We start from the raw sequence: 25,518 nt of genomic DNA, 5'->3' as shown, positions 1-25,518 counted from the left end.
TTCACCCTCCAAAGTCACACGTGATCCCGCAGTAGTTCCAGGCGGTTAGCTACAACAGAGAGCAGGGGTGAGTTGGTAATTGCAACCAAAATGCACTTATTTCTCCTCAAAAGGTTCTGTGTTGGGAGTTTAGAATATGTGTAGTGTGCATGTGATTGCATTCATATTTTAACAATGCTGTGTGACCAAGTAAAGCTCGTATGTATATACTTTGGTCATCTGCGTGGCCTTAGCATGACTAGCTAGCAATAAGGCCATTCTGCTCGCTAATTAGGCTAGCTAAGCTAGTTGGTACTGGTGCCATGTCAAAATTGAACAACTATTATTGCAGCAAATCAACCTCTCTAAGTGGCTTCTATTACACCTAACATTAGTGTTTCTTTTTAAAGATAGAGTTGTATAATTTCTTGTTGGTTGCTTCAGTAGACAGATCATTTTGGTGAGACGTTCACGTTAACGTTACCTAATATTGGGGGAGGGCAGCCTTTATTTGCTTGGAAATGTTTTTTGTTATTATCTCAACTAAATGTATGAATACACTGGCCCGTAGAGTACGTGTGTTCACATGTTCCGAAAGCAAATGAATCGAAACAGTAATTTTCGTTGGTGATGTTGATACCACCAGAACCACATTGCCGGTATTATAATGACTTACCGAACCGAAAGTGCTAGTTGGCTAGCTGTAACTTAGTTCTCTTCAACTGTTACCTTGTGCTGGTCAGTAGAATCTTGTTTCAATTTTAGGATTTTGTTATCTGCGTAGAGGGGCAATTTTACCTCAACTCTACAGGGTAAACGTCATCCTTGCTAGAAACACTGTCAAAATGTGCCACACAATGCATGTTAAACTGTCATAGTAAACAAACCAACGTTATATTTCGCTGTTGTAATGTATGGACTATGTGCAGTGTGGTGATCAATGAACTAATATCTGATAGCCTACCGCGAATGTAAAGAGTACCTAATCGGATTCTAGGCGAACTGGATGAAGATGACAGACCAGTTTTAGTCACTTCCGTCTCTCAGTTTCAGAACGAATGGGAGGCAGTTGCTATTTGTTACGTGTTATAATGAAAGTGTAACCAATTGTTTGCAATGAGAAAGTAGTGACCAAACATTGACATGTTAGTATTTCGCAAACTACTGTATTTTATTTAATAGCAGAAGCAACGTGTTCACTTGTCGTCTGCTACTAGCATGGGACTGCTGGGATTAAAAATGCAGTTAACTGTAAGTTAACTCTTAGTTAAACAACTTAAGACACTGGTAATAATTATCAGCCTGCAGCATGAGGTTAGATATTGAATGGTGTTGGGACATAGACACAACAGGAAGTCTGCAGCAGCCCAAAGCGCGCTCTGAGTTTATATATATATATATATATATATATATGAGACCACTGTTTCCTTCTCTGCTGCACAGCGAGTCCCAGCAGGTCCCTGTGCTATGGTTGATAAAGAAATGTCTCTGTTTTTCCCCCCTTCTTTTTTTATAATATAGCCTGTTCCCTGTGGACACTGAAGGTTGCTGAGGGGAGCTACTATCGATGAAAGTATTATAAAACATTTGGCCAGTCAAACTAGGCCAGTAGTGCAGTCAAATAGCAAACCTTATCTCTGTTACACTTACACGGAGCTATAAACAGACAGGCCAGATGACGTTTACTTCAGAACCTATTGTCTCACAGGCCCTCAGTATGAAGGGCCCTCAAGCCTGTCATCGGCACATCGCCTCTCAGAGGGGTCGTGTGGAGCGAGAGCTGCAGCTTGGGGGTTGGTGGCAGTGGATGAGTTAGGCCTAGAGACTGGTCAGGGTTTTGAAGAGGGTAGTTGTTTATTAACAGTTTTATGTGTTTGAAAAGCAGAGAGATTTTATTTAAACCTTTTTTTTTTCCTCTCTTTTTAAGAATTTATCTTAATATGGGTCACAGTCACACCTCAGTGCACTAATTGGGCAAGCAGGAAGGCATTGCAATGGTTGTAGCACAATGAGAAACATTTATAGTGACATTGGGAGCCTCAACTTCAACTAAAGATTGTAGTGAAGTGTTTAGTGTGTGTGTTAAGCAAGTGAAGGGGGCCTGCTGTGGTTTTGAACTAGATTAGCCTGATCAGTCAGCTGCAGAGAACGCCTGTGTTGTGAGGGGATGGGGGGTTTCTTCTGACATCCCAGTCCTGTTTGCAGTGATGCCTAGAGGGCTGCCGGTTACACCCTAATACCCCCCACCTCTCCCCTCCTCTTTTTCTCATCAACTGGCTCTCTCTCGCCATCTCCCCCCTCCCCCCATCCCCATACATTCTGTTTTCAGCTCCAGAGATTCCTCCCAGGCTAGTTACCACCCCCCCTTCTGTTTCCCTTTACCCCCCCCCCCCCCCCCCCACCACCACCTACAAACACAAACACTCTCTTCATTCAGACTCTTCACCCTCACTCAAGCAGCCGGCTTCACCAGTCCAAAAACCGCTTGTTCTGGGCGACTCCCAATATGGGTGCCCCCCCCCCCCCCCAAGCCCCTCCTGCTTGCTGGCTAACTGACATGTTGCTGTGTAAACAGCCTGTCATTGTGCGCGAGCTACAGCCGTGCTGCCTGGAGGAGAAGCACCGGCTGGCCCGGTGTGTTGTTGACGGACCGGGCCCGAGCGCTCTTCCTCTGCCCAGGGAGCGCCCAGCGCGGCAGGCAGGCACAACCTACAGCTCGGTCTTGCTACGCTGGACAGCTGGGTTTAATCACAGATGCCCCCCTCTGACACACACACACACACACAAACACACAACCCCCACCCCATCCTTGTGTGTGAATGAAGCATCTGTAAAAACACTGTTCATTTGCGGTCTGCGTGACACATTTGTTTTGCATTTTGTCTTGCAAGGCACCTTTTAGTGGCAGTCACTTATAGTTGACTTTGGGGTGGGTGAAGATTTACCGTCGAGGAGCGTCAAGCTGAGCAGATTAAATGACGTGGCGAGGTCTGTGTGCTGGTGTAAAGTGTAGAACATGATTAAATGACGTGGCGTGGTCTGTGTGTTGGTGTAAAGTATAGAACATGTGGGCTAGTTGGTTTTCTCTTCTCCCGTTCACTCTCCAGTTCAAATGATTGTGTTTTAATGGTGTTTGGCAGCAGCAAGCCTGCAGCAATAAACAGGGTGCGATTGGCAATATACAGAATCTATGCAAAAGTCATTACATCAATCATTCTGACACACAAGCGCCCTTTCTCTCTCGATCACACAGGTTTTATTTCAAACACAAGTGAGCCTATATGGATTGTGCTCTCAGCTGCCAGTATTAGCCTTGTCAGGTGTCTTGAGTGTCCTCAATCAGTTGTGTTGGACGAGCAGATGGGGCTTTTCAGACATGAACAAGTGTGCACCCCCTCCCCCTCTACACCACTCCACCACTGTGCCCCCAGACCCCTGGCCTCAGCAGCGCCCTCTGGGGGTTAATCTGTCCCCTACTAATACACCCATTCTAGGAAGGCTCATGGCTCCTACAGTTCCACATGCCGGTTTGAGTCACCTGTTGTGTTAGTGTGATGGTGGTCTTGGTCCAGTAGGCGCTATTTGGTTATTTTTTACGCGGGTGTGCATTTAGCCAAATGTTTTTGACAGGTGTGCAGGGTTTTGTTTTAGTTTACATTTGTAGTTATTTGGTAGTGGGTCTTCTTAGAAAGACTACTCTAAACCCCTAAAGCAGCTTTGCATAATGCAAATACCATGGCAAGACAATGAAAACACCACACACACACACACACACACACATTGTAACGACTAGGAAAAGGTCATAGGACCACCTCACATTCCTTTCCCACTCCAGTCTCATGGGGGGCAAGTGTTCCACTGAAGAGCCCTCACAACCTGACGACCATGTCTCTGTATTGCCACACAGACATCATGTAGTACTACTAATGGAAATTGTCCAATGTAGCTTCCTCTTTTTTCTGTTTGTTGTCTTTTTGCTGAAATGACAACTACAGACTTTGTTTGGGTTAGCCGCCATGACGACAGGTTGCTATCGGGCGCGCTATGGAAACCCCTTGGCTTGCGTTGGCTAATCCTGTGAGATTTAAGCTCTTTGGGGAACAGTGTTTGTCACTGCAGCAAATAGTCTCTCCGGGGGGGGGGGGGGGGGTTGGGGTTAGGGGGGGTCCTGTAAGGAGGGGAGGGGGGGTTGCAGAGAGACATGAAAGTGTTGCACAACAGTCCAACTACGCTTGATTTCCCCCAGCCAGCTGGTCCGGCGCAAATATGGCGTCTGGCACTGTGGGGATCAAACGCCTTTAGCAAAAAGCCGGGCAGAATGGTCGCATGCTGGGCCTGAACCGGCGACACCTTTTCCTGGGCTGGTGGTGGGATGCATGAGTGAGCTCATACCTATTAGAAGACAGTGATGCAAGGGGGTTTTGATGACTGTAATATTCTCTCTTGTATCACCCATTCAATCCACACTCTTATTTCAGTCCTCTCGTAATCCTTTTTAGGCCTGTTCAAAATATGTTATTGGTAGGGTCCACATGCTACCATTTTTAGCGGGTTTAGACCAGGGTTAAAGTATTTGGTTGGACCGTTGTTGGGAGAGGTTTGCATAGGGCCAGTTTTACTGTCCTTAGACAGATGCTGTATCTCTAAATCCTCACACTGCCTTAAGCAGTAAGTTAAATGGAGGAGCAATGCAATGTGATCTCCCAGCAGGATTATGTGTGTGTGTGTGTGTGTGTGTGTGTGTGTGTGTGTGTGTGTGTGTGTGTGTGTGTGTGTGTGTGTGTGTGTGTGTGTTTGTGAGAGAGAGGGTAAGATGCCACACATTTACAAAAGCCCAAACTGTGGGCTCAAATGGATCCACCTTAATAGCACTACTAAATTGCTGTGTGTGGGTACACAGAGTACAAGGTGTTTGTTTGTGTGTGTGTGAGAGAGAGAGACATGCTGTGAGTATGTAATCTCTTTGGATTTAATCTCATTAGGGCCATGAGGCTGAGAGTGCAGATTTTTCAGTCCTCATCGCCTTGGAGATGGTAGCCGGGGGATGGCTACCCAGGTCCAGGCAACCAAACCTCGCCATTGTGTTGGCATTAGCCAATATTGCTGCTTTCTGTGTGTGTGTGTGTGTGTGTGTGTGTGTGTGTGTGTTAAGCTAACCAGCAAAAGTTGCTGCTCCCCAGCGTATTCTGTAAGTTTAGTCAGATTGCCAGCGCTAGGCAACCGAACCTAGCCAGCGTGTTTGCATCAGCCAATGTGGCTGCTCTCTGTGTGTGTGCTAAACTAACCAGTGAAGGTTGTGCCTCCCCAAGGTATTCTCTAAATTTAGTCATATCGGATTGTTAGAGACGGCTTTTTTGTTTTGTTAAAATCTCATCCTTGCCCTGCCTTTTTACATTTTTGGTCCTCTATTAATATTAACGAGTGCAAAGAGCTCTGGCTGCCTTGCCAGGCTTGCCATCATGTCCTCTGACTTGGCGCTCTCCCCTCCCCTCTAGACTATGGATCTAAAGGTGCGGTTGTGTTTACTGCTGCTGGCGCTGAGCTGGACTGGCACCCAGGTGTCCGTGAGCGCCCAAGACGAGGACGAGGCTGACGTCATGGACATGGACGACGGGGAGGTAGACATCGGCGACGACATACTGGAGGGAGAGGCCGAGGCCGAGGCCGAGGAGGCAAGCGACGAAGCCCCAACAGCGCCACCTGTGCCAAAGGTAGAACATTGCAGGACGCCACACAATACAACTGCCCTCCTCCAAATGTGTCTTTGCACAAGACAATTGGGCTGATCACACGTTATGTGCAAAACATTGGCCAGACAGCGCCAGACAGTCCACCACATTATAAAAACAGTGATAAGTGATAGTTGGCTTTTAAAGTGCAACAAGTTTACTGCTGATAAAGTGTTATACAGTACAGCAAAATAAGGAATCAGGCTAGTTGTAAATGTAAGCTTAGCTTGAGGTCACCTTGTGTGTGCATGCTTGTTTATAAATGTGTCATTGCACAAGACAATTGGGCTGATCACACGTTATGTACAAAATGTGGCAAAACATTGGCCAGACAGTCCACCACATTATAAAAAAGTGATAAGTGATAGTTGGCTTTTAAAATGCAACAAGTTTACTGCTGATAAAGTGTTATACAGCAAGATAAGGAATCAGGCTAGTTGTAAATGTAAGCCTAACTCTTAAGTCTAGCTTGAGGTCACCTCGTGTGTGCATGCTTGTTTATAAATGCGGAGCACGGTTCTGTTTATGGAGCATAAAACAGAATTGACTCATTATTCCACGACTGTCACTTGACTAAAGGGGATGGGGATATGGATCCAATACGACGAGGCTAAGCAAACAACAGCAGCCATTTTGTTTCCCCCCTGCCTATGTAATCCCTATGTAATTATTGATCTCGGAGCGCTCAATGAGTCAGTGATATGGAGGCCTCTAGGAGGTGTAGCCCAACACACTGTGGCAGCACTGATTTGGCTCACGTTGGGTTCCGTACAGATGCAAAAATGTGACTCAGGATTAGTTCCCACTCTGTGGTGACACCTTAAGCTATCTTGATCTGGCAGAGGGAGTGCCAAACGCTAAATTAGCCCAGTGACCCATTAACCAGAGGCTGCGCTGTACTCAGGGCCGTCCAGCAGCACATGGCAGAGGGGTCACTGGGGTCAAGTTATTCAGTCTGTGATCTACTTCTCTGTATAGCATAGACTATAAACGTAATACCAGGTCGTCCATATATGCAATTTTTGGGGGGCTTTTTGCCTTTATTCAGAAAGGACATTGCAGACTGACAGGAAGTGAGTGGGAGAGAGAGATGGGATGGGATCAGGAAATGACCGCAGGTCGGATTCAAACCTTTTTGTTATTTTTGTTATTTGTGAGGATTAGGAGGCGAGTCACAGTGCTAACATTAAACTTAGCTTGGCCACTTAATCACAATGACAAAGCAGCTTAAACAAGGTCACAGAAAATGGGATTCAACTTCTGGACTTTGCTTTATTGTATGTTTCTTGTAGGTGACATATAAGGCCCCTGAACCAATGGGAGAACACTTTTTCGCTGAGTCATTCGACAAAGGAACATTAGAAGGGTATGTGTATTGGTTTACTTTCTAAGAAAAACATATTTTTCATATCAGTAGAGACTCCTTCTGTTTACTGTCTCCTACTGTCTTTCTGACTTAATGTGTGTTTTTGCTGTAGTTGGATCGTGTCAAAGGCCAAAAAGGAAGGGATTGATGAGGAAATTGCCAAGTATGATGGTAAGTTATAGAACAGTTCTCACAGTCTCGGTACAATGATACTGAACTTATTTTCTCATTATAAAGTTAAGGCAATCACCCTTGCCATAATACCAACAGGAGTAGTAAATAGAGCTCCCTAGTGCATGATGGGTAATGTATTTCTTTTGTGTTTGTGTAATTCAAAGGTGTATGGGAAGTGGAGGACATGAAAGACAGCAAACTCCCTGGAGATAAAGGCCTGGTGCTGAAGTCCCGCGCCAAACACCATGCCATCTCAGCCTGGCTGCTGCGACCTTTCACCTTTGATACTAAGCCCCTCATCGTCCAGTGAGTCACAATCCACCTGCTCAATCTTTCAATGATCTCCCTTGACATAAACAGAACATACTAATGGATAATTTAGTTCGGCACTGATTGATGTCTTTGTGCTTTTACTCGCAGGTATGAGGTGAACTTCCAGAATGGCATTGACTGTGGCGGAGCCTACGTCAAGCTGCTCTCCCAAACCCCTGACCTCAACTTGGTAAGAATAATTGCATAGGATGATGTATGTATGTGGAATGCTGTATGTTTTTTGTCCCATTCGATTTAGTTTAAGGATGTAAAGAGACAGAGACCATAAATTGTAGGTTTTAAAAAAAACAACCCAAACAGCAGCTTGCAGGAAATAAAGAACTTAACATTTGGCCCTTTCCTTTTGTCTCGTAAATCCTTGTATGCCCACCCGTACGAGTTGCTAGTACAAACGCTTTTTGGGAAGAACATGGATGCCACCAGGGCAGCAGCTGTCTCGTTAGTGCTGGACATTGGTCTAGAACACAAGAGCACGTCCCTCATTCTCCCTTGTTGGTTATGGTCAATGTGAATTAATAATAAAAACTTTTTTTAATAACTCAATTTCGCCTATTTCAATTTCAACAAGTGCTGTCACGTTTCTCTCAAGCCACGAGGGGCATTAGCAGGCTAGTCATTGTTATGGTAGCCAGAAGAGGGTATCTGTGAGTGGTGAGCCAGAGACCCTTCCAAGGGAAGTAATAAAGCTAATAAAATAAAATAAAGGGTTGTTTGGGGTTTTTGTTTTGGTCATCAGTCAGACCCAAGGCTGCACTTCTCAAACATCAGCCTCTGTCTGCACTCAGTCTCTGATACTCCACTGAGACTGGGGACAGACTGTATCCCAAGCCAAAGGTCTTCACATTGACTTCCAGACATTTTGCCCCTACAGCGCAGGCTGGCTGTGTTAGTCGTGGATTGTGTGAAAGAGTTAAGGACTTATGTAACAGTTATGTAAAGCTCAGCTACTGGCGTGTGTGTGTGTGTGTGTGCGCAGACGTAGACAGCACTGATATTTGCACTTGTATTTCCACATAAGTAAGAACAGCAGAAAGGTTACAACACTATGGGGGGGTCCTTTGTATTTTGCAATGAATCATGGGTAATGTAGTTTGTGTAGGAAGTCCTTGTCTCATGTGTTTCTGTCTTTGCCATTCACAGGATGAGTTTGTGGATAGGACCCCGTACACCATCATGTTTGGGCCTGACAAGTGTGGCGAGGACTACAAGCTCCATTTCATCTTCAGACACAAGAACCTCAAGACGGGCGAGTACGAGGAGAAGCATGCCAAGAAGTCCGACTCTGACCTGCGCACATACTACACTGACAAGAAGACCCACTTGTACACCCTGGGTAAGGAAAGACACACACACACACACACACACACACACACACACACACACATACATACATGTGGGGCGATGGCAGCGTGGTGCCTTAGGTGCCCGGCTTCCACCGTTGTGCCCTTGAGCAAGGCACCTAACCCCGAGTTGCTCTGGAGAGAATGGCCTTGTAATATGATTGACATATGTAAGATGCTTTGGATAAAAGTGTATGTGTGCTATATGAGTAGACCTACATATACACAGTAGGTGTCCCCTTAATTGCCATTTGCCGATGTGTACAGTAAAATATCGCGGTGGACGATGATATCGTGGGGGGGGGGTGTAGCCTAGTAAACACTAATTAATTACCATATATCTTTACAGAAATCATTTTCTACATAAAAAAATTATATTATATAGGCTTGATATGGCCTGATGAAAGTGGACCGCTAAGACATAGGCCTACTGACCAGGCGAAGCTGTGTGCAAGATCTACTCCGGTGAAATCTTCGTATGAATCTGAACACTTGCTTGTGCACCAACCAACGGAATATTACACATTCATTGCCAGCCTTCGCTGACCTAGCAAAAAAGCTACTTAAGACTTCTATCACGGTCACTCATCTAAAAGTAGTCTGTACCAACCTCATATGCTACGCATCCCACGTTATGGCTACCGGCCATGCCGACTATGAGGGCAGCGGAAAGTGAAAGTAAAGGGCTGCGATCACACAGTCCAGGCGAACAACTTTTACAAATAAGAATCCCGATTACCACTCCGCTGCTGTCTGGGGCTTTTGCCAAATGCACGAAATACAAGCCTTAAAGTGATAGACGGAGATCTTCTGATCCTATAACTATAACGAAAGAAATGGTTTATTTGAACACGGTGAAGGACGCATTTGGCGCTTCAGTGCTGTAGCTTCGCAAAAATATTAGAGCTAGAATTTTCTAGTCGTAACTATAATAATTCATTAGTACTTTTTTCTACTAAAACATTACATATTTTACGTTCAATGTAGGCTACAGTGCGAGACATGTAAAAAAAAGACAATTACACATACATGTCACAATCAGGCATTATTTGAACAAGACCGTAGTTTCAGATAGACTAATAGTCCTTTTTTTGCACTCCCTGGCTGACAACCTTTAAAGTAGCCTACATATGCATCAGTTCTAGGCTCAATATAATTTCCAGGGATAGGTTTTTTAGCCTATGTTACAGCAGGAATTACTGCCTGGCATGCGGGGGGCGTGGCATCACGATGGTTGTTTCCCATTGTGATGTCTGTCAACCATCACCATGGACGATGATATCGTCTATCGGCACAACCCTAATACACAGGTTATGGTTGACTTCGAACTAAGCACGGCTATTATCAGTAGTGTATACACGTGACGGTGAGCTGGAGAACATTGTCTCCTAATTCAATCAAACATCAGTTATGAGGCAGGATTTTTTGTTTAGTCTGCTAGTAGTGTTGACTGGTTATTATTGAAGTTCCTGAAGAGACTTGCCTTTTGAAATGGTTTGTGACTGATCTGACCTTTTTGTATTTTCTGTGTACGTGTTCAGTGCTGAACCCCGACAACACCTATGAGATCCTGATCGACCAGACGGTGGTGAACAGCGGCAGCCTCCTAACCGACGTCACCCCGCCAGTCAACCCCCCTGCAGAGATCGAGGATCCCGATGACCACAAGCCTGAGGACTGGGACGAGAGGCCCAAGATCCAGGACCCTGACGCGGTCAAGCCAGAGGACTGGTTAGTGTGTGTGTGTGTGTGTGTTTTATGTGGAGAGGAAATGACCGGAAACTCAGAGTGGGTTTTTATGATGATTAGTTGATTTATTGAGAACACAGATTAAGACATGAAATTCAAAACAAATGTGTGTGTGTGTGTGTGAAGTAATAGAAGAGATGGCTTGCTAACCCCCCTCCCCCTCCCTCAGGGATGAGGACGCTCCAGCTAAGATCGCTGACGAGGATGCCGTGAAGCCTGACGGCTGGCTGGACGACGAGCCTGAGTACATCGGTGATCCCGACGCGGTCAAACCCGAGGACTGGTGAGTGGTCTCAGCCCAGCTTAAAGCCCTCCTGCTCTCCTACAACTGGAGCCTCACCGGCATCAGTACCCACATTAGTCATGATGACATTCTTCATATTATTGGTTTTATTTTCATGATCCTGCAGTCAGCCCTCCCAGAGAAGTCACAGAAAAGATACAAAAAACTGTATGTGAGCTATGTAGGTACCTGTTGAACGTTAACAGACGCATTGTGATTTTTCTGAATCCACTGAGTGCATGAGTGTCAGGGGTGTTCAGACGCCACACTGGTTTTCCTGCCCGTTAGTTAAGTTGTGCTAGCCTGACCGCTAGTTAAGTTGTGCTAGCCTGACCGCTAGTTAAGCTGTGCTAGCCTGACCGCTAGTTAAGCTGTGCTAGCCTGACCGCTAGTTAAGCTGTGCTAGGCTGACCGCTAGTTAAGTTGTGCTAGCCTGACCGCTTGGTCCGAAGCAAAATTGCAGGTGAGAAAGTTGCCATGGACCACGGTCGGGATCAAAAGACCCAACATTTGGTCTGACTTAAAGAGGAGGTCTCGGTCTGGATCAAACTGAACCATGGTTCGGTTCGTTTGCAGTATGAAAACACTTTTTGGATGGTTCAGACAAATTACAGGAAGTTGAGGCAGCTAGCTACCAAATAAGGGATAATAAATAGCCTAAAATGAGCCGCAGACGCATACGGGGAGAGGAGGAGATCATATAGCTTATTTAATTAGAATTTGGTCTGACAATTTGGTCTAAAAGTCAATTTGAAAAAAATGCATTAATATGCATCTACATCATTTTTTGAGAGGTTGAGAGAGAGGGGATATGAAGGACAGCAGAGCAATGCTATCTGAATTCTGAAGCTAAAGAAAATCCGCGGCAGCAGTATATTAAGGTACGTAAATAAAAGCGGTGCTTCTAGGTAGGAAAAACACGCCGTCAGACGCACACCTGTCAACAAACCAATCAAAGGGAGATGCAGCACATGTAGGTGGTAACGACAGGACACAGGGATGTCATGCAAAGTTCTTTAGCGCGCCAGAAAAATTGCAGTGTAACTAACCAGAGCAATTGTTTTCAATGCAACTAAACACAAACGTTGGTGCGGACCTTGTTTCGGACTTTCAGGCGTGAAAACGCCCAAACGAGGTTGCGGACCCAGTCTAGTAGACCTGTGGTGGTGGCCGGTGGTGTGTTTGCCTGAGCTCTGGCCCTGACTGGAGAGATGTGGGAGGCTCTGGCACTCCTTACGGACCCTGCAGATAAGCGCGCTCTGATTGCAGCTGCCGGGGCCCTGGGCGCTTGGGTCGCTTTGATGTCCCAGATCCGAGGAGGAATTCAATTAGAGCGTCCGCTCCTGCCAGCCAGGCACAATAGCACACGCCGCAGCGGCACCAGGCAGGCGGGGAGGTGGAGGAGGACGGAGGGAGGGAGGGGGGGGGGGAGATGAAAGGGCTTGGAGCGCTGCTGTTGTGATGTCCATGTGTTAATTGAGTGAATAAATCTCTTGTGCTCTTCCACATTATTAAAATGCCCATCTCTTCTTTTCGTTTCAATTTCTCTCTCTCTCTCCCTCGGCCCCCCCCCTCTCTCCCTCTGTTTGCATCCATTTCCCTCTTTTATTCTTGCTGCCTGTACCCACTCTTCTCTCTCTCTCTCTCTCTCCCTCTCTCTCTGTCCATCTCTCAGGGATGAGGATATGGATGGCGAGTGGGAGGCTCCTCAGATTCCTAACCCTGCCTGTGAGTCTGCCCCTGGCTGTGGCAAGTGGGAGAAGCCCATGATTGACAACCCCAACTACAAGGGCAAGTGGAAGCCTCCTATGATTGACAACCCCAACTACCAGGTAACTATTCCTCCATACAAAAATCTTACACTGTAGATTCCTTACCTCTTCCATTTCACACCTTTAGTGTTTTCTGAGCAATGAAAAAATAGATTTTTTTTCGTCTGATGGTAGTTACCTGAGCTAAATGTCATTCCTGGTTTTACATGTGCTAAATTTAATGCCTAGTTTCTTTGCTCCGTGTGTGTGTGTGTGTTAATGTCTTCTAAATTCTGTAATGTCAAGGAACTTGTGTCCTGATGGTGGGAGTTAGATCAATGCCCATCTAACCTGAAGCCAGTACAGGCCTCAGTGTGAATGTGTTTAACAAAAGTGATGATGTGTTAACTGAGCTTAACCCACGGCTTTGTGGTTGTTCTCTGGCAGGGCGTGTGGAAGCCCAGGAAGATCCCCAACCCTGACTACTTTGAGGACCTGCACCCGTTCCGCATGACCACCTTCAGCGCTGTGGGCCTGGAGCTCTGGTCCATGTCCTCGGACATCTTCTTCGACAACTTCTTCGTCACCTCCGACCGCAACACTGCCGAGCGCTGGGCCAACGACGGCTGGGGCCTGAAGAAGGCGGGGGAGGGTGCCGCTGACGTGAGTTCCTCCTCTCTTCTCCTTTCCTCCTCTCTTCTCCTTTCCTCCTCTCTTCTCCTTTCTTCCTCTCTTCTCCTTTCTTCCTCTCTAATCCTTTCTTTCTTTCATTTTCTGTCTCTCTCTTTCCCTTCCCGTTTGTCTTCATGTTCTTTTGGCCGTGTTTCCAGAAAGCGTTTTTTTGGAATAACTGCTGCTATTGGAGTGTAGACTTGTGTGGGGAGCTCGGGCGCAAGCGGCAGCATCTCAACCACATACAAGTGCCCACAGGATCCCCGGTTCCATTCCAACCGGCGGTCGTTCCTCCATCCCACCCACAACACTCGTTCCCATTCGCTTCCTGGCACTCTCAACTGTCCTCTCAGTATGTAGACAAAAAGCCCAAAAACATGCCCCCAAACATTACTCTTTCATTTTCAAACCTACTTAGCGATGCGATTGCTCAGGAACATTTCAAGGAAACGCACCAAAATGTCTTGCTTTCTCTTTTTATTGCTCTGTTTTTTCCGCTTTCTCCTGATTTAAGTTTTCAATTTTGTCCGCTTGCTTTGTATGTCTCGGTCTGTCTCAGTTGTCTTGATTCTTTGTCTGGTTACTTTATCTTCCTGTTTCCTTCCTCATATCATATATCATATCATATCTTTATCTTCTTCAGCATTCACTTGGCATCGTTTTTCATCCTTCTCAGGGATTTTGCCTGTGAATTGCACGTACCCACTTACACTCACTCATGATTAATAGGAACCATCCAAATTTCTCTGCTTTCAAAACTTTTTATACGGAGACAAAAAACGGCATCTGTGCTGTTGAAAGACATCGCTCTTTTCAAAACATGCTCTGGCTTGACGCAGAACTGAAACGAAATCCTAACCACGTTGCCCTCCTGAACCTCCTGGCTTCTGACGAGACTCCTCGCTTCTGACGCTAATGACGCTGAGCGCGATCCAGTAACCCGCCCCGCCCCGCCCGCCGCTCCTGTTTCTGTTTACCCTCACAGCAGGGATCAGCTCCCACACCAAGCGCCGAGCGCCGCCCGGCTAACCATGCTAACCAGTGGCGTTCCACTGGAGGGCGTGGGCTCACCCCCCCCCAACCACCCCCCTCAGACACACACGTCCCCTCAAACGCTTCTACCCCCCACACTCCACACCCGTCCCCTCAAACGCTTCTACCCCCCCCCCCCTCCCCCCCCACACTCCACACCCTTCCCTCTCCATCATGTGTGACCGCGGACGGATGGATCACCCCATGGGAAAATGCGCTGGCGTGTCCCGCGGGCCGGTCGGGACGAGGAATCTCGCATCTCTCTGCGTGAGGATAGTCTGAGAGGAATAGGGTGGAACGAGGGAAAGCAAGAGACTGGAAAGAGGAAAACAAAAGCGAGGAGAAAGAGAGAGAGAGAGAGAGAAAAGAGTCCCTGACTGTTACCAAAGGGGAGAAGTGTTCTGCCAAAATGTGTATAAGAGATTTGGGTTTGATTCTGTCAGAGATTTGTTTTTTTTTACTAAACAATCGCAATTGTTTTTGAAATGTGTCTGGTGAAACAAACGTGTTGTGTCTCGTATCATTAGAAGACAAATGACCAAACGCATGTCAATAGACTGCACGTCCCTATTGGGTCAACAGACTGCACGTCCCTATTGGGTCAACAGACTGCACGTCCCTATTGGGTCAACAGACTGCACGTCCCTATTGGGTCAACAGACTGCACGTCCCTATTGGGTCAACAGACTGCACGTCCCTATTGGGTCAATACACTTCACGTCCCTATTGGGTCAACAGACTGCACGTCCCTATTGGGTCAACAGACTGCACGTCCCTATTGGGTCAACAGACTGCACGTCCCTATTGGGTCATGGGGATGCGCTGCTCCTTCTCGGAACCCTGGAGGTGTCTGTGGCTGTGTCTGTGGCTGCACTCCCCTCCTAGAGCTTTAGAATCAGGGAGGGGGAACCCGCCTCTGTGCCGCTGGTCTTTTCACTTATTAGAGGCCTAATTAAACAGTTGAGCATAACCCCACACAGACATCTTACAGTACACACACGAGGAGTGTTGCAGTACACACACACACGAGGAGTGTTGCAGTACACACACACACGAGGAGTGTTGCAGTACACACACACACGAGGAGTGTTGCAGTACACACACACACGAGGAGTGTTGCAGTACACACACACACACGAGGAGTGTTGCAGTACACACACACACACGAGGAGTGTTGCAGTACACACACACACACGAGGAGTGTTGCAGTACACACACACACGAGGAGTGTTGCAGTACACACACACACACACACACACGAGGAGTGTTGCAGTACACACACACACACACACACGAGGAGTGTTGCAGCACACACACACACACACACGAGGAGTGTTGCAGCACACACACACACACACACGAGGAGTGTTGCAGTACACACACACACACACACACGAGGAGTGTTGCAGTACACACACACACACACGAGGAGTGTTGCAGTACACACACACACACACGAGGAGTGTTGCAGTACACACACACACGAGGAGTGTTGCAGTACACACACACACGAGGAGTGTTGCAGTACACACACACACACACACACACACACGAGGAGTGTTGCAGTACACACACACACACACACACACACACGAGGAGTGTTGCAGTACACACACACACACGAGGAGTGTTGCAGTACACACACACACGAGGAGTGTTGCAGTACACACACACACGAGGAGTGTTGCAGTACACACACACACACACACACACACGAGGAGTGTTGCAGTACACACACACGAGGAGTGTTGCAGTACACACACACACACGAGGAGTGTTGCAGCACACACACACACACACGAGGAGTGTTTAATGTGGTCCCCCCTCAGGCGAGGCCCAGTGTCGGGTTCTGGTGCCCGTATAGTGGACAGCTCAGGGAGGTGGTGTGGCAGAGTGGGGAGGTGGGGTGACAGAGTGGGGAGGTGGGGTGACAGAGTGGGGAGGTGGGGTGAGTAGGCTGGAGCCTAGCGCAGGATTAACTGTGTTTGGCTCCCTGTCATGAAAAACAAATCCCGCTGTGCGAGTGCCTGCTCTTTTCTCTCCCCAAAGGTGAATTCCTGAAATGTTTGGCATTTTGGGCTTATTGGCTAATTCTACTTACCACAACAGTATAACTAACACACACACCACCCCCAGCATTGCAGTGAATAGTTCACATTCCCCCAACCACGTGATTTGAACCACAGCCCTCCAGGTCAGTCGCACACTTGTGTGTTTGATGGTACTGGATTGCGAACTGTGTGACTGTTACTCATTGCTAAGGATTTAGTTTCGTTTTTTGTCAGAATGTCTATGTTTCATACTGTTATCTAACCTTAATTATCTGGAAAAAGAACACTTCTGTACGTAATGTAAATATTTGCCACACCTTGTTAATCAGGCTGTGTAATAAGATGGGTCATTGCTCTGAAATTGGATAGGTTTTTGAGGAAGGTAGATTGAAGGCTGAGCAGATGTTGTAATGACTCTGGGCTCGATTAGTCAGGCCTCTAGCTGTGAAGTGGATGCCTGGGGTGGGGAGGGGGAGCGGGTGATGTGGTGTCTTTGATTTGGGTGGCCTGTCTAATTGGCGCGTGACTCAACGAAGCCTGAAAGTGTGTAAGTGTCCCCAGCTGCCGGACCTATAACGCGCGCTCTCACACACACACACACACACACACACACACACACACGCACGCACGCACGCACGCACACACACACACACACACACACACACACAAAACCCAGACCCATGTGAGAACTCTGGCATGTCGTGCCTCTGAAGTTCCCCCTGCAGGCTTCATGCACTCTGCTTTTTACAAGAAGGAAGAATAAATCTCCACCCACGTAGCCCTACACACACACACACACACACACACACACACAGACCGAGGAGAGTGTGGAGCCGCGTGGTAGAGCGCAGGTCAAGTGCCGGTCTCCCCCCCCCTTCCCATTTTTATCCTCTGTGGCTTGTAAAGCATGCTTTGCCAAAGCTTACTACAAAACCGAACAAAGACCTGGAACTAACTGAGTTGAGGTCCGTGTCAGGGAGATGATGATGGGGATGAGGACTCCGTTCACACACATTTGTTTGCCCTGGTTTTATGTGGACTCATACGCTCGTACGTGTCGTCTTTACTCCCCTGCGTCCTGCCTCTGTGTGACTCACTCTTTTCCTTCACACATCAGGTGATTTCACTGGAAATGCACATTTTCTATTTGTAGCTAGTCAAATGATTGTCATATCAGTGAACATTTAATCTAAGACTGACTCGCGTGTGTGTGTGTGTCTGTGTGTGTGCGTGTGCGTGTGTGTGCGCGCAGCCTGGCCTGGTGAAGCAGATGATCACCGCTGCTGAGGAGCGTCCTTGGCTCTGGGTGGTCTATGTCCTCACCGTGGCTCTTCCTCTCGTCCTCATCATCGTCTTCTGCTGCACCGGAAAGGTGAGTGTGTGTGTGTGTTTATCTCTGTCTGTCTGTCTATCTGTTTCTGCCTGTGTGTGTGTGTGTGTGTGTGTGTGTGTGTGTAGATAGATATACACACGCACACACACACATACTGTACATGATGCCCAAGGTAGTGTTGCACGGTGTATCGATACTAAAAAGGTATCGCGATGCCTTCACGCAAAAAACGATACGATTTCAGACGTTTTTAGAATCGATACTTTATTAAAATAATAACGTTCTGTGTCTGTGTGAACTGCTGTTCTCACTGCTCCTTTCACGCATCTAGGCAAGTGGGCGTGTCAAGCAGGCAGCTCTGAGTGAGTGAGTGCGCAGCCAACGTCATAGTTCTTTGCCGACAGTTCTAGGCCTTGTGGATAAAACAAAAGGTGCAGTGAAATCTGCAACTATTTCGGATACATCGCGAATTAAGGCAAGCCATCAGGTACACAAAGTCATTTAAAAGCAGTAGGCTATGCATGGAACTTGGCAAAACACCTCGCAGACATATCCCAACATTTTTAAAGAGTTCAAAGAACGACAGGTTAACGAATATGCTATAGAAAACACGACTACATGGTTAGTGCCAAGTTCTTCTCTTATGTTTTAGTCTAGCCTAAGTGAAATGAGTATGGTTCTCTGGGATAAAGCGAACCTTCCTTCATCAATGAATTTTGACGAGACATAACGAGCTGTAATCATTTTGACGAGACATAACGAGCTGTAATCATAGGGTGCTAACGTGATGAAAGCGCAATGTTCACGCCAGAATAACATTACCATAACTTGTAAACGATCTATTTCATGTTCGGTCAGTAGCCTACTACTGGTAATATTTGTCATGGCATGTAGACTGCAATTTGTTCAATAATTATTGCCCAGATGTAGGATAGGCTACCCGAAATGCGCTAATTAAAGCCCACAGCATAATACCACCAAAGCGTGTTGAGTCCTAATAATAATAGCGGCGTATTGTTACAGTACGTGCTAGCAAATCATGTTATCAAAGAAATAGACGTAATGTAGTAATGCACACAGATATATTGCAACAGGTAATGGTGTAGGCCTATCTGACGAAGACCTGAGTGGTTGGAACGTCGTACTTGTACACTGGGCGCAAAGAAGACTATCCTCACATTTTCCCCTTTGCAACTGTCAAAGAAATCCCATGAACACGGGAAGGCCTAGGGTAGCCTATACTGTACATCAGATGGCCTAAAGATTAGGCCCCTCTGCATAGCATTCAGTGATTTGCATGCAGTAATTTGAACACTGACCTTGATCTAGCCTAGTTTGGCTATTTAAAGCTACTTTATTGCCAAAACACAACACAATGTAAATTAACTATAACAAACAATAAAGGACTTAATCACAGAAATTAGGCCTACTATTTTACTGACTATAAAAAAATAATCATTATGTAGGAAGTTTAGAAGTTTAGAACCCAGAATTGACCTACACACTACAAAAGTGCACCAAATTCAACACAAATGACTCAATACACTTGGAGGAGGTATGAGTCCTTTCTTCTCCAGATATCTTAGGATTTCGCCGTAGTATCGTTTTAGTATCGAGCATCGTGATATTTATGGCAGGTATCGTATCGAAGTCATAATTTTGGTATCGTGACAACACTAGCCCAAGGGGAAATTGGAGGTCCCACTCGCTTAAGACATCAAACACAACATACACTACAACATGTGCTCAGCAACACACACTACAGCATCAACAGGATGTGTAGCTTAACACATCACACACAACATACACTACAGCATCAACAGCATGTGTAGCTTAACACATCACACACAACATACACTACAGCATCAACAGCATGTGTAGCTTAACACATCACACATAACATACACTACAGCATCAACAGGATGTGTAGCTTAACACATCACACACAACACGCACTACAGCATCAACAGGATGTGTGTGCTCAGCACCGCTGGAGTGTAGTAGTGTGCAGAACATGAGTGAGGTCATCCCTGTATCTCTCCCTCTGGGCTGCGCTGGGCTGCGCTGGCTCATTATCTTGTTTGGGCTGATCTGGTGTGGGCCAGAGGTAATGACTCCACTGCACTGCTTCACGTCAGGCGGCTCCACTCTAATCCACACTGACTGCACTACCACATTTGGGCCCGTTTGTTACGATATTTGCTCCATTGCAGCATGGGGGCCAAGCTTAGGGCATGGTGTGTGTGTGTGTGTGTCGGGGCAGGGGCGGGGGGGGGTGTTGTGAGCGTGTGTTAAGTTGTCATGTAAAGCTATACATGTGATCACGATCTCTGTACTTATCGCTTTAGATATTTTCTCCATTACACCATGGATGCCAAAGAAATAAACGTGTGTGTGTGTGTGTGTTAAGATGTAGTTAATATGGTATTCACATGTGATCTCATTCTCTGTGGATCTCTTGAGCAGAAGAAGCCAGCGGCGGCAGACTACAAGAAGACCGATGAGCCTCAGCCTGATGTGAAGGAGGAGCCTGAAACTGAGGAGGAGGAAGAGGAGAAGGCGGAGGAGAAGGAAGATGCAAAGGAGGAGGGACCAGCAGGTCTGTACACAAACACACACACACACACACACACACACACACACACACACACACACACACACACACAGGTACAAGCATAGCTTCTTCACCACAGCTACCTGAAGGCCAATGCCAGACTGGGGTGTTTGGTATAACAGGGTGCTGCAGACAGTACTCAGCCGTGACGCTGTAGACAAAGCTACCACAATGCAAGCAGTAACATAGACAGAGTGGAAAACACGTTTGACAAGGTTGCCTTTAAGCTCATGCATATTGGGAGTCCTCATTTAGTCCGAGGTTCATGGGTGTTAAAGGTACAGTCTCTGACTCTAATCCAATGTAAAATTATTCAGATTGGTCATCAGTAATCGGGCTGACCGTTCTGAGTGTGCTCTGAAAAAAACTCCTGTAGTAGCCAATCAACACGGACAAATGGTCTCAGGACAGGAGGGGGCAGCCGTGGCCTACTGGTTAGCGCTTCGGACTTGAAACCGGAGGGTTGCCGGTTCGAACCCCGACCAGTAGGAGCGACTGAAGTGCTCACTGCGCCGGGATTAGTGTGTGCTTCACCTCACTGTGTGTTCACTGTGTGCTGAGTGTGTTTCACTAATTCACGGATTGGGATAAATGCAGAGACCAAATTTCCCTCACAGGATCAAAAGAGTATATATACATACTTATACTATACTTACTTAGAAGTGCTGAAGGGAGTATAATTTCATTAGTTCTGAGGGGCCAATATCAGCAGCCTTTTGCCAGAACTACAGATTGTAGCTTTTAAGTCCTGTGAGTGTTGTGTTGACGAATGGTTTCTCCCGACAGTTGGGAAGAAGAGTGACTTAGAGGACAGTCCTGCTGAGGAGGGAGCAAACGAGGAAGACTCTCCAGACGGGGAGGACAAGGAGGAGGAGGAGGAGGAAGAGGAGGAGGACGAGGAAGACAAATCCGACGAGGTAAGGGAACCACTCAAAAGGTCAGGGGTCAAAACTGAGCCAAGTAGTCTCATCTCAACTAAGCTGCTGTAAGTACGGGTGAAATGTGCTCAGGTGAACTTCAAAATGTTGTTTCTCCAACATTCCAGTTTATACTGGCCCAAAAAAATTGTTTTTTTTGTCCTGTTAATGCTACAGGCTTCTGCAGTAGAGCTAAGTCAAGATGGTTTCATTTTGCATGTGTGTGCGGAGCTTCAGTGGCAATGTGGGCTGCAGCTCTCTCTCCTTGGCACCATTGGAGACTGCTCATTTCCCTTTGCCCTATTAACATTTGTCACAGATACGCTACTCCAAACGTAAACACAGCCGTACCGTTAGCGTGGTGTTTTGAAGCCCGCGGAGCGTTCTGGAATCATACTGTTCCTAAACAGTTCCCTCTTCCTGTGATAAAATGTCCTCTGACTGTAAAGGCACTAAGACAGATAGCTTTGAATGTGCCTCTATTTACCCATCCCATGTAGGCATGGAGGCTGTCACAGGAACCCATGCCAGAGCAGTGTAGCGTGTGCCACTGTGTGTACTTACGCCCGCATGTCTTTTTTTTTTGTGACCCTTTTAACAGAAGGCAGACGAGGACGTTCTGAGAAGGTCTCCCAGAAACAGAAAAGTTAGAAAGGAATGATGAGCCTCATCTTTCACCTCAGTCTCCAGTCCTTACCCCCCCCCCCCTCCCTTTCCACCTCGACGGTGCCCCCCTGCCCCTCCTCTAAGACCCCCATCCCGGCCCCCAAAGCCCCTGCCTTCCTCAGACTCTTCCCACCCCAACCCTACCCTGCCCTCCTCTCCTGAGTCCTGTTTTCCTGCTCCATCTTCCCTGATGAAGAGAAGACTAAAACAGAGAGAAGACCATCATGTTGAAAAAGAAAAACAGCTGAGAAGAAGAATAAGAAGAAATGGAAAGCAATCATGACCTGCAAACAAGGAGGAATCGAGGAGAGTGCCAGTAGACGAGGATTGCGAAGATCATGTCAATGAAGTTGACTTCAGAGATGACTTTATGTCGAGTAGAATAGAAACTGTGCTTTACTAAAAGAGAGAATCATCCCATACTGTTCCGCAACTGTTCTGCAGACACTAACCCGAGATACCCCCTCAGCCCTTCTTTAGGACCCCTCCTCTCCTCCTCTCCTCTGCTCTGTGTCATCCCTTTCCTCTAGGCAGCCTCCCATCGCTCCAGACAGTATTTATCAGCTATCAGCTATGGGAACACTACAGAGTGAGCTACCATCCCAGTCATCCCTGCCATTCCTAGCCTCACTTGGGGTTTGGTATGCGCCCCCATTCCTATGTGTCACCACAGGGGGGGAGGTCTCCCAGAGGTTTTATAGTACATGAATAAATATATAAATATATGTGTGTGTTTTGTCAGCTTGGCATACATCTGGCTCCTCTCCATATATACCTTTTGTTTTTGTTTTTTGATTTTGTCGAAAACGTCCACTGGGGATTTCATGTTTCGTCTCGAGACTCAACCATTTCATTCCATGAAGCTTTCTCTACAATGGCTGTCTGACAAATGTTTGTTTTTGCTTGATGGTTTTTTGTTTTTTTTTTCCTTTTCTTTTTTCCATTTTGGTCAGGAAAGTCCGTAGAGTACTCCCCCCATATTCCTCCGTGTACCAAGGCTGGCAGTTAGGCCCTCAACTGCATGTGATCCAGTGGAGTGTCCAGGGAGAATGCCTGTTTGGCTACTAGTCTAGAATAATGCTGCCTTACTTGTAGAATGCAAGGTTTTGCTTTTTTGTGAATGTACTGTGACTTATTTTTTAATATGTAATTTTTTTTGTCAAGATTACGTTTTCTAAAAATTTGAATCCACAAATCTTTTTTTTTTCCCTCTTTGTTCTTGATCTAATATAGGAGTTAGTTGTACTGTAACATATTCCAGCATGTGAACAGGAAGACATTGTGGCATTGGTCTTCTGAGCTTAAACGAGAGAAGGAAAGTAAAGAATTAATATGCCGATAGACTGGGTGATATCATGACTGCTGAGTTTGTGTCCTTGCACGAGGTGACTCATCAAAAAATTCCGGTGTCGGCTGTGCTTCTTTTCCATGGGCGGTTAGCTCAGTCGCCTACACAGCCATTGGTGAGTCACCTCCAGTGTACCACCTGTGACATCATTTCCTGCTCCAAGTTGTCAGCAGTAGCAGCATGTAGACACTACCATTCCATCCTGTGACCTGTCGTAGAATCGCAGTCACGTAGTCGCGTCGCATCTCACGTGGTCTGTGAACCTGTGAAGATTTGACTCATGTTTTGTTATTAGTGTCACTCAGACTTGGAAGCATGGGAGAGGCTCCCTGAGTGCAGAGCAAAATGCTGCATCCCTGTTTCTCCATACATGGCCACCCAACATTCACACCAATATCTGCCCCTGTTTGAATTCATCACCCCGAAAAAAATGAAATGGCACTAAATGGAGGGCGAACCCTGATTCGGTGAAATGAAATGCTACGCATAGTAGGAATTGTTGTTTTTACTCAAGTGGATGAATTGAGACTCCACTTTTGGTAGAACATCTTAAAAGAAGTGGAGGTTTCTAAGCACACGTTGAGCTTTTACCCCAAAGCGAAAAGAGTTGGCACTTTTTGAACAACACACCCATTCCTTAAATAAATATAAATGCACACATAACCTAAATAATGAAAAGACACTGACTCTTGCTGCTCTGCAAACAAACCTGGAAATTGAAGTGACTCATGCTAGTCTGTCGACTGTCTTCTTGCTCTCTCTCTCTCTCCTTGATGCTTAGAGCCTTGTATCTGCATTTAATTCCTTGAATACTTCAACGTTTTCAGCCCCTGCTGGTTTTTGGTTATGCTGATTGGAATGAATGGATGGATGGAGCTTTGAGAATGGACAAAATCAACCAATAAAAAGAGATTCTTTACTAACAGCCTATCTGTTGTAGGTCTGTCAGGATAAATGTGGGCATGATTTGGGTCCTTCCTGAGAGGTTATACTATGAAGCAAGGTTACAGGCTTACCCCGGTAACTTTGGGAGTAACTGCTACTCTTCAAAAGAACACTTTACTGCATGTATTGCTTCTGAAGTGACACATTATTTTGAGATCAGCGGTAACTCCTGAAGTTACCCAGAAAAGCCAATAACACATAGTAGCCTCACATAGTAGTCTACCCCTCTAGGTGTGTATGGGGGGGCTGGTTGGTTGGTTAGGGAGTGAGGGTAGGGATCAGGGGAGGGACACAAGTGTGATTTGGAGCCATGGGCACTGTCTTGTGTCTGTTCCTTCTCAGGTCAGGGGATTACCCATGAAACTGAGATGGAATGTACAGCCCATGCCAGCGGAATAAAGAAATTGGGTCACAAGGCATCTCTGTTTTTTAATACTTCCTAATTGTGTTTTCTTTTTCAAAGGTATCTCCTGTAAAACTTAACATTATTGAATGGTTTTCTTCATGCTGTCATTTTTTTTTCTCTCAACCTCCCCTGAAGTAGTTCACGCTGTTATGAGGTTTATCCTCTCAAGAAGGGGGGCAGTGGTCTTGGTTTTCACCTGGTAGGTCAAAGGGGAAATAGTGATCCTTTCTAATAACTTGACTTTGCAGTACTATGCTACACTTGGGACACTTTTTAGAATTCTGGATCAAAAAACCTACGAGCAGAAAAAGGTGTGAAAGCACATTCTCCAGCTCACGCTCCCTTTCACTTTTTGTTATTTGTTGACATATTTGTTACTCTTCAGTCATGGATTGCCTCATCATAGTTATTAACTTTAATGAGACTTAAATCTTTCCCCCTTTCTCTTTGATCACCATCATCTGAAACTTCCTAGATGGGTAATTTCTTGCCTGCACTGAAAGAGTCTCTTATACATTCCCCTCCCTCGGCATGTTAACATTCAGTGATGGGAACGTGTCACAGAGACTGACAACTTATGCTAATTTCATCCACTAGGGATACAGCTTTCTCAAAAAAAAAAAATGAACCTCAGTTCAAACATTTTTTTAAATGTCTGTGTTTATTATAGAAAATTACAAGTTGATGTTTCAATGTAGTAATACAAAGCTACTCCTGTCTGAGAAACAACAGCAGAGGCTGCATCTTTGACCCTGCGTGTATTTGAAATGCAGTCATCTATGAATGGAGATCCCATTTGTTTGGTTGAATAAAAAACTAATGATAATGTG

At 46.2% G+C, this 25,518-nt stretch overlaps 1 protein-coding gene across 1 annotated transcript; it reads left to right on the top strand.

Moving 5' to 3' along the window:
• canx (calnexin) lies at window positions 1-25,518 on the top strand. The gene is made up of 15 exons (XM_076291784.1): window positions 1-67; window positions 5,475-5,690; window positions 7,001-7,074; window positions 7,187-7,245; window positions 7,413-7,554; window positions 7,669-7,750; window positions 8,722-8,914; window positions 10,463-10,652; window positions 10,840-10,953; window positions 12,629-12,785; window positions 13,152-13,367; window positions 17,712-17,831; window positions 20,259-20,391; window positions 21,193-21,323; window positions 21,925-25,518. The coding sequence occupies exons 2-15, from the start codon at window positions 5,478-5,480 to the stop codon at window positions 21,982-21,984; spliced, it is 1,884 nt and encodes a 627-aa protein (XP_076147899.1). The 5' UTR covers window positions 1-67; window positions 5,475-5,477; the 3' UTR covers window positions 21,985-25,518.

Source organism: Alosa pseudoharengus, unplaced genomic scaffold (genome assembly GCF_046254945.1).
Source record: "Alosa pseudoharengus isolate Yale_2024_CS ecotype anadromous, Long Island Sound unplaced genomic scaffold, YU_APseudo_1.1 YU_APseudo_1.1_scf_19, whole genome shotgun sequence".
Lineage (NCBI taxonomy): Eukaryota > Metazoa > Chordata > Actinopteri > Clupeiformes > Clupeidae > Alosa > Alosa pseudoharengus.
The sequence above is the reverse complement of the archived record's forward strand: the minus strand, read 5'-3'. Positions and strand labels throughout refer to the sequence as shown.

Bases quoted from the DNA above. Each gene is read 5' to 3' on its own strand.
- canx (XM_076291784.1), top strand. From the start codon at position 5,478: ATGGATCTAAAGGTGCGGTTGTGTTTACTGCTGCTGGCGCTGAGCTGG. The intron at 7,075-7,186 runs GTATGTGTATTG...TTTTTGCTGTAG, and splicing joins GACAAAGGAACATTAGAAGG to TTGGATCGTGTCAAAGGCCA. The intron at 21,324-21,924 runs GTAAGGGAACCA...CCCTTTTAACAG, and splicing joins AGGAAGACAAATCCGACGAG to AAGGCAGACGAGGACGTTCT.